Source organism: Oncorhynchus mykiss, chromosome 3 (assembly GCF_057628025.1).
Source record: "Oncorhynchus mykiss isolate SJ-2025 chromosome 3, ASM5762802v1, whole genome shotgun sequence".
NCBI lineage: Eukaryota > Metazoa > Chordata > Actinopteri > Salmoniformes > Salmonidae > Oncorhynchus > Oncorhynchus mykiss.
Genome location: NC_143024.1, coordinates 90,023,465 through 90,038,658, shown reverse-complemented (window position 1 = coordinate 90,038,658; position 15,194 = coordinate 90,023,465). Strand labels below are relative to the sequence as shown.

General features: G+C 44.9%; 1 protein-coding gene across 4 annotated transcripts; it reads left to right on the top strand.

Moving 5' to 3' along the window:
* The first annotated feature begins 834 nt into the window (after nucleotides 1-834).
* Nucleotides 835-8,866, top strand: LOC110520639 (exosomal polycystin-1-interacting protein). Of its 4 annotated transcripts, none has more exons than XM_036975290.2 (3): nucleotides 835-1,084; nucleotides 1,198-1,323; nucleotides 3,658-8,866. In XM_036975290.2, exon 3 carries the CDS (start codon nucleotides 3,721-3,723, stop codon nucleotides 4,483-4,485), a length of 765 nt encoding a protein of 254 aa, XP_036831185.2. In that variant the 5' UTR covers nucleotides 835-1,084; nucleotides 1,198-1,323; nucleotides 3,658-3,720; the 3' UTR covers nucleotides 4,486-8,866. The 4 variants fall into 4 exon arrangements, with proteins under 4 accessions (XP_036831185.2, XP_036831187.2, XP_036831186.2 ...); XM_036975292.2 differs by having other exon boundaries at nucleotides 922-1,084; nucleotides 1,231-1,323; XM_036975291.2 differs by lacking the exon at nucleotides 835-1,084 and having other exon boundaries at nucleotides 1,190-1,323.
* Nucleotides 8,867-15,194: the final 6,328 nt, after the last annotated feature.

The window sequence follows — 15,194 nt, the reverse complement described above, 5'->3', positions numbered from 1 at the left end:
TGTGCTCAATTGGAATCAGGTCTGGGGAACGGGCGGGCCAGTCCATAGCATCAATGCCTTCCTCTTGCAGGAACTGCTGACACACTCCAGCCACATGAGGTCTAGCATTGTCTTGCATTAGGAGGAGCCCAGGGCCAACCTCACCAGCATATGGTCTCACAAGGGGTCTGAGGATCTCATCTCGGTACCTAATGGCAGTCAGGCTACCTCTGGCGAGCACCCCACACCACACCACACCATGACTGACCCACCGCCAAACCGGTCATGCTGGAGGATGTTGCAGGCAGCAGAACGTTCTCCACGGCGTCTCCAGACTGTCACGTCTGTCACATGTGCTCAGTGTGAACCTGCTTTCATCTGTGAAGAGTTGATGTGTGCAGAGGGTCCCTGGTTCGCGCCCGGGTACGGGCGAGGGGACGGTCTAAAGTTATACTGTTACACAAGTAATGGTACTCGGACACAGCCAGTGTATTAGTGTGCTTTGGTGAGTGAGTCATGGCAGAGAGGGTTTGAATACTACAAATCATGCATGGTTCTGCAAGCAGAGGTATCTCTTAGATTTTTTGGTTCTATTCTGTACACTGTCAGGCCTTACCCATGAGCCCCAGTGTCACAATGTTCCATGGAAGACAAATGGTGTGTGTGTGGGGGGGGGGGGTAAAAACATTTCAGATTCATTGTTTGGTATTCAAATAACATGATTTGATAGATATGATCTTGAATACTGACATTTTTATAGTGTAAGTAGTCTGTATTAGTCTGAATGGTAAAAGATTTATTCAGTAGTAGGCTTATTATATTCTACCAGCAGATGGCAGCTTGAGGAACATCGACAAGAGGGGAGGGAGTGACATAAGAGAGGGAGGGAGGGAAATAAGAGAGGGAGGGAGTGAAATAAGAGAGGGAGGGAGGGAAATAAGAGAGGGAGCGAGGGAAATAAGAGAGGGAGGTGGGGAGGAAGAGGGAGGGAAGAAAGAAGAGAGAGAGGGAATGAAAGCGAGTGACATGAGGAGAAAATGGGCAGATTATTTGTGTCCCGTGTCATCATCACCGAAGACTGTCCGTGCTGTCCCATGTTCAGAGAGTAAGTCTGTCTTTCTTTCTCCTCTCCTTCTCTCACTCTTCCCAGCTCTCTCTCTGTCTCTCCCCTCTGTGCCTCTCTCTGGGCTGACTGTTTCTCCCCCTTGCATCTGCTAGACGGGTGAGGAGTTCCACTGTGTCTGCCAACAGATGGGGAAGGCTAAGTTGCTGCGTCTGGAGCAGAGCTGAATCATAACGTCTGAGAAGCATATGCCTCCCTGACTGCTGCCAGCGCTCTTCCCTGTAAGTTGCCATACTTTTAATAATCAAGCCACATCGTCTCATTTATCGCGTGTGTGTGTGTGTGTGTGTGTGTGTGTGTGTGTGTGTGTGTGTGTGTGTGTGTGTGTGTGTGTGTGTGTGTGTGTGTGTGTACGTGACAGTCTCAGACAGAAAATGGGATTTCGAGGAAGAAGTAGAGGGAGTATTTTGGAGAGGCAGAGAGGGAGAAAGGGATGATTTGGAGAGGCAGAGAGGGAGAGAGGGATGATTTGGAGAGGCAGAGAGGGAGAAAGGGATGATTTGGAGAGGCAGAGAGGGAGATAGGGATGATTTGGAGAGGCAGAGAGGGAGAGAGGGATGATTTGGAGAGGCAGAGAGGGAGAAAGGGATGATTTGGAGAGGCAGAGAGGGAGAGAGGGATGATTTGGAGAGGCAGAGAGGGAGAAAGGGATGATTTGGAGAGGCAGAGAGGGAGATAGGGATGATTTGGAGAGGCAGAGAGGGAGAGAGGGATGATTTGGAGAGGCAGAGAGGGAGAAAGGGATGATTTGGAGAGGCAGAGAGGGAGAGAGGGATGATTTGGAGAGGCAGAGAGGGAGAAAGGGATGATTTGGAGAGGCAGAGAGGGAGAGAGGGATGATTTGGAGAGGAAGAGAGGGAGAAAGGGATGATTTGGAGAGGCAGAGAGGGAGAAAGGGATGATTTGGAGAGGCAGAGAGGGAGAAAGGGATGATTTGGAGAGGCAGAGAGGGAGAAAGGGATGATTTGGAGAGGCAGAGAGGGAGAAAGGGATGATTTGGAGAGGCAGAGAGGGAGAAAGGGATGATTTGGAGAGGCAGAGAGGGAGAGAGGGATGATTTGGAGAGGCAGAGAAAGAGAAAGAGAGGGAGGATTCAATGGGTGCTTGCGGCCGCATGCGGAACATGATGTCAGAGGAATGTCCTGCACCGCTCCTCATAGCTGACTGGAACAGCAGCCACCTTCCTCTCTCTCTCCCTCCCCGTCTCCCTTTCCTTCAGCATCCGGCCCAGCAGCTGGAGCTTGAAGCTAATGAAGGGAGTGGAAGGGAAGAAGGGAGAGAGACAGAGGGAGAGGCAACGTTTGGTGTGACATAAAGAGAGGGGGATAAGTTGGACTGGGACAGTAAAGGAGTGGGAAGGAAGGGAACAGAACAGTAGTCTGTAAAGCTGCACTGAGCTCTATAGTAATGCAAACCTGTGAGTCATGGCTGTGGTCTGTATAGGAATGGAACAGAACAGCAGTCTATAGAGCTTGGGCTCCGGTAATGTAGACTGGGCTGTGGTCTGTGTACTTAGCAGGGATCCGGTGACTGAAGGATACAGAGGCTACATGGAGCAGTCAGACACCTTAGCACAGAGTGGGAGTAAGTTGACACAGTGTTGTATGGCGTCATGGCTGCTGAGCTTCTAGTTTAGGTTTAAGGTCTATGGTATATTCCGTTTAAAGACTGAGAATGTCTTGATGTTTTGTGATGGATAGGAGATGTTTGATGCTAGGCTGAGGAGAGGGGATCGACATAGCCGAATCCTCTGTTAGTCTGGGTTTTCAACCAAACATATCCTCTTACATAACTTCAGTTGCCACTACAGTGCCAGACTGGCAGACTATCATTAGCGCTACATGCTGGTTATATAAGAGATAAATAAATAGGATTCTTTGTGACCAGAGCCATCCTTCTATTTTTTCAGACGTGTTTCAGACAACTAAGTACATTTTGTCCAACTGTGATGCCAATCACAACATCGGAAAGTCCTCTCCTTTAAAAACAAAAAGAGGGAAAAAGTTATTCTGGAAGTCTTTTATTCATCCCACTTTTCCTCTGCTCCTCGATGGGGAAAGAAAGAGGCAGTGTTTTATTTTTCCTGACAGTTTTAATGTGGCTGGCCTCTGCCTTTACCGCAGCACGGTGCAGGCATTTTTATAGACAGTCGTATGCCATCCGCAGTAGCCCAAGACCTGAAGGACCTCTCCCCAATAAAGTTGGAGAGCAACAAAAAAAAAAAGCTAAATTACGGGCGCCTGGAAATAAAGAGCTGAATTCAGCTGGCTGTCTCTCACGGACCTCCAACCAATAAACTGGAATTTTAAATAAGAAGCAGCTAGGTTACTGTAGGACAGAAGAGCTATTTATCATGTGCTATTCTGAGCGAGTGAGTATGATTGAGTTCTTCTGTGACAGAGGCAGAAGGCTATCTGACACATTTTTCCCAACTGGTAGGATTTGTCTTGGTTTCAATTTAGCTTTTTTTTTTTTTTTTGTCTTGGTGTCTATATTAGGTTGAAATCTATCTCAAAGTACACTTTGCTCTTTAACTTTCACCTCCCATCCTACAGATTTGCTTACAGGCTTCAGGATATCCACTCGGTGAAGATGTAGTCCATTTGGTTTCCGTGGAGATGTCTCTAAACAGGGCCTCCTCTTGTCGCTTCCCTCCTGCCCTGTTGCCGTGGCTACTGTGGACTCTGTGGGTTCTACTCCTCCCCACGGCCGTCGCCTCGACCACGGGCCCCGGCAACAGCACCCTGCTCTTCAACAGTGCCGCCCACGGCAACAGCCTGCGGAAATGCAGCTGCTCCACCCACATCCAGGACTGTGACGAGGCGTTGGCAAACCTGCTGTGCAGCTGCCGCACCATGTCGCACTCAGAGCTGACCCCTGGGGGCCTGAGGGAGCAGGGTAGCTTGACCATGTGGCTCAGAGAGCCTTGGGTCCTCACAGAGCTACTGAATGGGAGTGTGGTGCCAGACCTGCGCCTGTCCTACTGTGGACCCGGGTCCCTGGCCATCCCCACCCAGTACCTGGCCCTGTTCGGTCTCCGTAGGCTGAGGGTCCACAGCGCTGCCCAGGGTGCCCCACACCCGGAGCAGGTCCTCACAATCGCCTCTGGGACTGAGGATATAGACGGGATGGGGTCCCTAGCCTCCACTGACCCCTCGTCTTCTATCCTCCATGTCTCCTTCCTGGATGTAGCGTTGCTTAATGGCTTATCGTCCCTAAAGGCCTACAGTGTGAGCGCCCCTCCCATGCCCACCCTCTCCCAGTACTTCCCCCACCTGCCCCTGTACCCCTCCACCGCCTTGGACCAGCCCCTGTACCCCTCCACCCCTCTGGACCAGCCCCCAGACCCCCAACAGGACTGCATCTTCACCTTCATCTACTAGACCTGTAGGCTCTGAGCAGAGAGCAGGGCTGGGTCAGTTCCTCAGCTAAATAGATCTATGGAAACTAGTCTGGGCTGGATGGATAACACTGAAGTGGTAAGTGCAAGAGCTCCATTCACCCTGATGTTACTGAATGGACTTGATGTGCAGAGAGCTATGCTGCTTTTCAATTTGTTTCTAGATAGTGCGTTTCTACGCTGCAGAAAACACTATTCCAATATCCACAAGAAGACTCTGGACAAGACAAGACAACCATCTCTGAGAAGAAGAAGGAGGCATCTTGCAGTATCAATGCAAGAGCAAGGCAGAGAATAAGAGATGGAAAGAGACTGAGAACGAGACAGAGAACGAGACAAGGACGGCATCCGTCTGCTGCCCTAAAGACTAACAGAAAGTTTGTAGGCCTGCTGTTATGAATGCTATCTGACAGTTAGCTTGTAGGCCTGCTGTTATGAATGCTATCAGACAGTTAGCTTGTAGGCCTGCTGTTATGAATGCTATCAGACAGTTAGCTTGTAGGCCTTCTGTTATGAATGCTATCAGACAGTTAGCTTGTAGGCCTGCTGTTATGAATGCTATCTGACAGTTAGCTTGTAGGCCTGCTGTTATGAATGCTATCTGACAGTTAGCTTGTAGGCCTGCTGTTATGAATGCTATCAGACAGTTAGCTTGTAGGCCTGCTGTTATGAATGCTATCTGACAGTTAGCTTGTAGGCCTGCTGTTATGAATGCTATCAGACAGTTAGCTTGTAGGCCTGCTGTTATGAATGCTATCAGACAGTTAGCTTGTAGGCCTGCTGTTATGAATGCTATCAGACAGTTAGCTTATAGGCCTGCTGTTATGAATGCTATCAGACAGTTAGCTTGTAGGCCTGCTGTTATGAATGCTATCAGACAGTTAGCTTTGCCAGCTGCTCTTTTCTTCAGTTATTCGGTGCAGATGGCCTATTAAGGCATGTTGTTTTGAAGCAGGTTACCATGGCTCCCCTATAAATGGGTCTTCCAGGTTGGAACCCTAATGGATCGTCAGGTCATGTGACCGTTCTTAGTTGAACTGTACGGTTGTGGACCCACCTTAAGCTGGACTTGGTTGGGTTTGTAATTCAAGATGAAGCTGAGGTAGAAGCCTTTTGGACTGTTGTGCTCTGGTGACTGGGTCCGTCCGGCCCATGCTGGATTGATTACATCACTGTGTTTCTGGTGTTCTAAAATACAGGGCTTGTCCTGGAACGGCCTTGGTCTCACCCCTATGGTCCACAATATGTCATTCTGCTCATGTCCTAGAATGAGCATGTCTGTACCCTTTTAGTTTTTAAGTAATACCCTGGCCAGGAATTAGACCATGTTAGTAAAAGTTAATACATCTTACCCTTGGTTTAAAAAAAACAAAATAATTAATAAGAGGGGGGAGAAGGAACATCACAAGAGGTGTTAGGAAATATTTTCTGATCTCCACAACTCAAAAAACAAAATAGCTATATATGTTCTATTTTCAGCTGACATCCGGAGAGAGACATAGTCATATCATTCATCTAAAACCACCCTCACAAACCGACTGCAGCCAACACTTCTGTTCTGCGTGTGCGTGTGCCTAGGCGTGCAAGTGTACATGCATATTCTTATATACGTCTTGTAAATAATTGTTGAAGATGGGTGACGTGACGCTTCAGTTCCTCTGCCTGCCCTGTGGTGAGCAATGGTGGGTATTTTCTAGATTATGTCACTCCAGAACACACTCACTAATGACAGTTGGGAAATTAAGTTTTCTGGATTAGGTCACTCCAGAACACACTCACTAATGACAGTTGGGAAACAAAGTTTTCTAGATTAGGTCACTCCAGAACACACTCACTAATGACTGTTGGGAAATGAAGTTTTCTGGATTATTCTACATTGACATGACACTACAACATTCAGACGTATCAGATCCCAACCAGGTCCATGTATTTAAGAGAGCTGGCAATGTTTAATGTGGTTTCTAATTCTACACATTCGGTTATATAGCATTAGTGAAATATTCCAGTAGAATAGTAAAATATTGCCTATGTCATGTTAATGAGGAGCGAACACATCTCGGATACAATCTCTCAAGCACAGGCTCTCTCTGTAGAGACAAAAACCTGACGCTGGTGCTTCCCATTTGGGGAAATTTAGGTCACACCTCTGGGGAACCATTTACTGTGGATTAAACATTTAGGCTAGGTCGTCACAAAATGTGTCGCTCCTCACGCTCACTGTCTGCACCCTAAAGTATATCTCAGTCACTCACAATCCGGGCAGAACGATCCACGAGCCTCCGTAGCAGGAGATGGGTGTTTGTGTTTCATGTCATGTTTATTAACTAGTGTTTGCTACTTTGATTTTAAAGCACCTTTTGATTCAAGCACTTTTTTTCTTCACTGTATCATATCAGGATATTTTTTGAAGGTATATACAGTTGAAATTTGAAGTTTCAATAGACCTTAGCCAAATACGTTTAAACTGAGTTTATCACACCTCCTGACATTTAATCATGGTAAAAGTTATCTGTCTAAGGTCAGTTAGGATCACCATATTTTTATTTTAAGAATGAGAAATGGCAAAATAACAGTAGAGAGAATTATTTATTTCAGCTTTTATTTCTTTCATCACATTCCCAGTGGGTCAGAAGTTTACATACACACAATTAGTATTTGGTAGCATTGCCTTTAAATTGTTTAACTTGGGTCAAACGTTTCGGGTAGCCTTCCATAAGCTTCCCACAATAAGTTGGGTGAATTTTGTCCCATTCCCCCTAACAGAGCTGGTGTAACTGAGTCAGGTTTGTAGGCCTTATTGCTCGCACACTTTCTCAGTTCTGCCCACAAATTTTCTATAGGATTGAGGTCAGGCCTTTGTGATGGCCACTTCAATACCGTGACTTTGTTGTCCTTAAGCCAGTTTGCCACAACTTTGGAAGTATGCTTGGGGTCATTGTCCATTTGGAAGACCCATTTGTGACCAAGCTTTAACTTCCTGAATGATGTCTTGAGATGTTGCATCAAAATATCCACATAATTTTCTTTCCTCATGAAGCCATCTATTTTGTGAAGTGCACCAGTCCCTCCTGCAGCAAAGCACCCTCAAAATGGTGCTTCCACCCCCGTGCTTCACGGTTGGCTTGGTGTTCTTCGGCTTGCAAGCCTCCCCCTTTTTCCTCCAAACATAACGATGGTCATTATGGCCAAACAGTTCTATTTTTGTTTCATCAGACCAGAGGACATTTCTCAAAAAAGTACAATCTTTGTCCCCATGTGCAGTTGCAAACCGTAGTCTGGCTTTTTTATGGTGGTTTTGGAGCAGTGGCTTCTTCCTTGCTGAGCGGCCTTTAGGGTTATGTCGATATAGGACTCGTTTTACTGTGGATATAGATGCCATTGTACCTGTTTCCTCCAGCATCTTCACAAGGTCCTTTGCTGTTGTTCTGGGATTGATTTGCACTTTTTGCACCAAAGTACATTCATCTCTAGGAGACAGAAGGCGTCTCCTTCCTGAGCAGTATGACGGCTGCGTGGTCCCATGGTGTTTATACTTGCGTACTATTGTTTGTACAGATGAACTTGTTACCTTCAGGCGTTTGGAAATTGCTCCCAAGGATGAACCAGACTTGTGGAGGTCAACAATTTTTTTTTCTTGGCTTATATCTTTTGATTTTCCCATGATGTCAAGCAAAGAGGCACTGAGTTTGAAGGTAGGCCTTGAAATACATCCACAGGTACACCTCCAATTGACTCAAATCATGTCAATTAGTCTACCAGAAGCTTCTAAAACCATGACATCATATTCTGGAATTTTCCAAGCTGTTTAAAGGCACAGTCAACTTAGTGTATGTAAACTTCTGACCCACTGGAATTGTGATACAGTGAATTATAACTGAAATAATCTGTCTGTAAACAATTGTTGGAAAAATTACCTGTGTCGTTGCACAAAGTAGATGTCCTAACCGACTTGCCAAAACTATAGTTTGTTAACAAGAAATTTATGGAGTGGTTGAAAAACGAGTTTTAATGACTCCAACATAAGTGTCTGTAAACTTTCGACTTCAACTGTATGCTTTGCAGAAACATGTATAAATCACATATAGATAAGTACAGGCTCTCTGGTGTTGGGACTGGCTGTATAAATTGCTCTGGGTACAAGCCTTCGATGACATATTTAATATGTCATCAATAAATCACGTATCACAGTTTGGTGGCTTTGATTTGTGTATAATTTGGTTCAAGGCAGATTATTGACTGTTTTATAAGGTAGAAATAATTTGTTTATATAGGTGAGTGTGGGTTATGGCCTCTGTCTACACTCCATTAATGTTGAATATGAGTATTATGTTATTAAAAACCAATAAAAGTGACAATGTCTAAAATGCTATTATTTCTGTGTCGATGTGCCCACACATTTACAGGTGTCAGTGTATGGCCCATAGAGGGCACCTTGGAGCTACACAAACAGCAAAGTACAAAAACATTCAATGTTTTGAGGGGCACCAACTCAAATCCATCCCTTTTTACAGGTGTATAGTTTATGGAACAGCAGCAAAGATTTTGATTCAGAAGCTGGACAGAATCTGGTTTATAGCTTAAAGGATATGTATTGGTGCATTTAAATCAACATATGTACGTGTCTTACTAGTGGAGGCAGGTGAGATGCCTTTGGATATATGGTGTAATAAATTGTCATTGGCTTATTGGGTTGGAAGGCTGTGAGGTTGAGCATCCCACTGCTACTGTTCTAGATGACTGTTGGGAATATACTAGTAGACAAGGCAGGGGTTTTGGTTGGACAGTTGGAAAGCTTGCTGATGACAGTGGTTTGAGGGAGTTGGAGGTTGTTTTCTGTGTTGATAGAGGATGTTCCTCCATGGTTACTCCCAGATCCTGTTGTTGATCTACCTTGGTAGAGAAAAAGGAAAGATTGGTCATAAGTCAGTGATAAAGGAAAACCGGTTGACATTTACATTGGTAGAAGTTTATATGCTTTTAAACGCTTTTCACAGATGGATCCAAGAACCCAGATAGTGGAGCACAGGAGCAGGCGTTTACCTTCCTGGATTTGATGTGCAGATATGTAGAACCCAGATAGTGGAGCACAGGAGCAGGCGTTTACCTTCCTGGATTTGATGTGCAGATATGTAGAACCCAGATAGTGGAGCACAGGAGCAGGCGTTTACCTTCCTGGATTTGATGTGCAGATATGTAGAACCCAGATAGTGGAGCACAGGAGCAGGCGTTTACCTTCCTGGATTTGATGTGCAGATATGTAGAACCCAGATAGTGGAGCACAGGAGCAGGCGTTTACCTTCCTGGATTTGATGTGCAGATATGTAGAACCCAGATAGTGGAGCACAGGAGCAGGCGTTTACCTTCCTGGATTTGATGTGCAGATATGTAGAACCCAGATAGTGGAGCACAGGAGCAGGCGTTTACCTTCCTGGATTTGATGTGCAGATATGTAGAACCCAGATAGTGGAGCACAGGAGCAGGCGTTTACCTTCCTGGATTTGATGTGCAGATATGTAGAACCCAGATAGTGGAGCACAGGAGCAGGCGTTTACCTTCCTGGATTTGATGTGCAGATATGTAGAACCCAGATAGTGGAGCACAGGAGCAGGCGTTTACCTTCCTGGATTTGATGTGCAGATATGTAGAACCCAGATAGTGGAGCACAGGAGCAGGCGTTTACCTTCCTGGATTTGATGTGCAGATATGTAGAACCCAGATAGTGGAGCACAGGAGCAGGCGTTTACCTTCCTGGATTTGATGTGCAGATATGTAAAACCCAGATAGTGGAGCACAGGAGCAGGTGTTTACCTTCCTGGATTTGATGTGCAGATATGTAGAACCCAGATAGTGGAGCACAGGAGCAGGCGTTTACCTTCCTGGATTTGATGTGCAGATATGTAGAACCCAGATAGTGGAGCACAGGAGCAGGCGTTTACCTTCCTGGATTTGATGTGCAGATATGTAGAACCCAGATAGTGGAGCACAGGAGCAGGCGTTTACCTTCCTGGATTTGATGTGCAGATATGTAGAACCCAGATAGTGGAGCACAGGAGCAGGCGTTTACCTTCCTGGATTTGATGTGCAGATATGTAGAACGCAGATAGTGGCGCACAGGAGCAGGCGTTTACCTTCCTGGATTTGATGTGCAGATATGTAGAAGACTGACAGATGAACTGTCAGAACACTCAGTTGAACTGTTGGTGATAATAGCTGCCCTCTGGTGGGTGGAGGACGTACAACCTGTTAGAATTATAGGATGCTCAGATTCTCTGTCTGTATTGAATAGTTTATCATCTGGTAAATCTAATAGGAGGGATTTACTATTGGAGGTATTCATGTTATTATGGAGAGTTGAGACACTGGGTGTGATAGTGAGATTCTGCTGGGTCCCAGCACATTCAGGTGTGGAAGGGAATGAAATTGTAGACCAGTTAGCTAAAAGAGCTTTGAAACGAGACATAATTGATATTAATGTTCCACTGGGTAGAGGTGAGACCAAATTTAAGATCAGAGACATTTTGAGAGATGCAGATGAGATGGGACTCTGAGCCCAATGGCCTGCATTTATATGGGTGGCAGGGTAGCCTAGTGGTTAGAGCGGCGGACTTGTTACCTGGAAGGTTGCAAGTTCAAACCCCCGAGCTGACAAGGTACAAATCTATCGTTCTGCCCCTGAACAGGCAGTTAACCCACTGTTACTAGGCCGTCATTGAAAATAAGAATTTGTTCTTAACTGACTTGCCTGGTTAAATAAAGGTTAAAAAAAAAGAAATATGCCGTCCAAAGAAATGTCGGTGGACCAAGATTCAAGGGTCAGATCAGAAAGGAAGAGGTGGTGTTTGCTCGACAGCGCTTAGGACTCGTCATTACAACTGGTCAGCAAGCAAGAATGGTTTGTGTCTGAAGTGTATGGTCACGAAACAGTGTGTGTTGTAAGTATGTTGAAGAGAGGGAAAGATTGAAGTGTGGGGTCATTGAGTTGGGGGGGTTGGAAGGCAATTGTGGGAAGGGGAGGGTCTGTTAGTAGGGTTATTTTGTATTTTCTCAGAAGTACTGAGTTAGGTAGGAGGATTTAGAAATGTTGCAAACAGTGCTTGACCACAGACTCCAGCCCAGTAGGTGGCGGCATGCACCTTTAACCTTGGAGGACCGCCATTATATCGTAGAAGAAGAAGTCCATTCGTTGAGGACTATGGTTCCGGCTAAAGAAAAAGATGGCGGAAGTGGATCCTGAGTTCGAATCAAGCAGCGCGTCGAGCCAAGTTGATGAAGACGAATGTTCTGAATGGACAACGGTAGTAGTGAAAACTGTAACAAAAAGGAAATTGGCTAAAATTGGAGTGGAGGATATGTGTATGAATGATAATGAATCGCTTCTTGTTGGGATGCATATGTGGGAAACCCGTTTGAGGTGTCGAAAATTGTACAAATGTATTAATTGTTTTTCTGAAGAACAGAGGAAGATTGCAGTGAGCCTGAAAAGAACAACAGAAGTGTTGGGTTTTGAACTTCGCTGTAGAGCACCCGTCAAAGTAGTCATCTCAAGGGTGACGACAGATGTTCAGTTTGAATACCATTTACCTGAAGAAAACTCCTGCTGTGATTGGTTCCTGGTGTCTGATCCGCTGGTGTCTGATTCGCTGGTGTCTGATCCGCTGGTGTCTGATCCGATGGGGGTCTGATCCGCTGGTGTCTGATCCGCTGGTGTCTGATCCTCTGGTGTCTGATCCGCTGGTGTCTGATCCTCTGGTGTCTGATCCGCTGGTGTCTGATCCTCTGGTGTCTGATCCGCTGGTGTCTGATCCGCTGGTGTCTGATCCGCTGCCACTGGGTGAATGAAGAAAAAGAAAGTCTGACGGACCTGTCGTTTTTTGATAAAGAGGTTGTCGGGCACGCTCATAGTGTACATGGGGCATTAGGCGGCCGAATATGGCGGCCGATCAACGACCTAAACTGACCAAGATGCACCTCCAACAACAACACACACAAAACCTCACATAATTCTGCCCACAAACAATTACAATTTCTCTCAACCAGTGGCATATGGGCTTTTTAGGTGTGTGCTTTTGCCGCATTTGATAAGCAGTACCCACTGCAACATATTTTGCTTGTCCATTCCCTGCGCACCTCTCCAGGGTGGAGGGACGCATCTCTTAAGTGTGGGTGCCCTGGTTTACCTGGTGTGCGAGGTTGTGGAGGTGTCGGGGGGGGTTCCCCTGCTGGAATCATTAAGCGCTCCACCAATGTTTTTCATTAATCTAACGTAAATCATGTAGCAGATATAGGATATGGTAGAAAGAGTGTGGCCTTTTCTATAGCCTACAGCCTGGAAATATAAATATATATATAAGGATGCAGACACTTTTTTGTTTACATCATGCAGGTTTCTCCAGATCAAATACCGGAACCTAAATGGCCCCCAATCAAATAAAATATGTGACGTCATGTTAACAAAATAACATATCCTAACAACAGGACAGGTCAAAGTGAAATGGACCATATGGAATGGACCAATCACAACTGTTGTCCAGGAGTTTCACTCCCATTGTCATGATCAGTGGTTTCAAGTTTGTATCGGTCAATGTTTGACAAGCTGATCGTAGCGAAACAAGACAAATACTTCTCCATTTCCCACTATGTGTAAACACACTGCAAATAGGCTCGAGAACTCCTGATGAAGTTGACTAACTGATTTCAGAGCTTAAATAGACAAATGAATTAGTCACAGGAATCAGAACTATTAAAGCCAATACAACTTCCTGTTTTACAAATGGTGGGCCTACCACATGGATGGGCATTCATAAAATTCCATTGCCAGCCACACCCCAGTAAGCACAAGCCGACATCTAAGTTTATCACATCGATGGGCATTCATAAACATGTAATTTTAGGCAACATTGTAAGTTATACCTCAGTTAGCACAGGAGGATGTCTTTTTTTGGTGCAGTTCCAAACAGGCCTTGATTTCAACATCCACAGACATAGATTTTTGATCCGGACCAAATTTGAACCAATCATATGTTAGGTTCAGTTTTTGTCCAGTCTAGACCATTCTTGATTTGGCCCAAACATAGACATATATTTAACCAGGCAAGTCAGTTAAGGACACATTCTTATTTTCAATGACTGCCTAGGAACAGTGGGTTCAGGGGCAGAACGACAGATTTGTACCTTGTCAGCTCGGGGGTTTGAACTCGCAACCTTCCGGTTACTAGTCCAACACTCTAACCACTAGGCTACCCTAAATTACTTATTTTCAACTTTCATTCAGAACTGAAAATGAACCTGATTTCAACATCCATAGAATATGTTTTTTTTCCTGGAAAATGTTATTTAAACATATGGAAAATACCTTTTCACCTTCCATTCAGAACCTAAATTGAACCTAACTTCGTCTTTTAAATACGTATTTTAGACGTCCTTTTAACGTCATTATGCTTACTGGGACTATTCTAGTTATGTGCGGGGGCGATTTTTTTTGGTCTCGCCTATTCCGGCATAACGCCAAGGACCGGTGTTGTGCCGAAAATCTCCCCCCTGCCAGAATCCCCCATTCGCGTGAACGCGCACGCACTCAATTCTTCATTGCTGCGATTTGCTTGCTAGTTGAGATTTCTGATCACGTTAGGCTACGCCCTGGTGAAGTGTAGACCTTACCGTGAAATGATTACTTTCAAGCCTTTATTAACGAACAATGCAGTTTTCATAAAATATAGTTAAGAAAATATTTACAAAATAAACTAATCCAGACATCCTGGAGTGCCCTGTAAACGTGAAGGAGATTGAGGTGACAAAAATCAGAGCGGTCAATCGAATCTCTTATGCAGAAGCGATTAACAGAATTGAGAAAATAAGTGATGCTAGTGAATATGTGGTTGTGGACGCATCACAGTCTGTAGTAAATGTTTGCTGCCAGCCAAAAGATAGCCTGTGCGTTAAAAGGGTGGATTTTGTGGCGTTCATTTCCACAGTTATAAACTGTGCGGCACAAGTCTCTAATAAGTATAAGAATAAGAAACTGGACATTATTGTGTTTGCGGCAGAACGTTTTTGAGACTTAAGGATCTTACTTCTGAAGGCCCGCCCTCCCAGGTTCCCCGTGAGCCTGTGTATGGATCATATGGTTTATTTTGTTAACAGAAAAGTTGTTTGATTTAGTTTATTTTTTGTTAGTTTTTTGTTGTTGTTGGTATTTTGTTCCATTTTGGGGAATCCTGTTTCCATCCCGCACAGCAGGTTGCCGGATGCACATTTAATTGTGCGATCGTCAATATACCATAGAAGAAGTCCATTCCACAAATAGAACAATGAGACAGATATTTCACCAGATGTATAAATGTAAAGCATCCGCTTGGCGTTTAAACTCCCTACCAAATATGGTAGTGAGAGGAAGCCCAGTGGCCGGCAGTGGTAGAAGACGCAACGAGATGGATTTTGGCCAACATTCTGTACATTTTCTCATCGATTAAACATTTTTATCTCAATACAGTTTTCTGTTCCCAAAACTAGAATCTGTTGTAAACAGAGTGGACTACGTTTTGTAGACTTTAACATTTGCCAAAGTTGTAAAAAAATGCATTGTTTAGAAGGAACGCAAAGACGAATTTAGTTATTGCACACGCGCACTTCACCGAGTAGGGTTCCCTAACATGAATATGCAGATATCTGCTAGAACCGGCGAATAGGATCTCA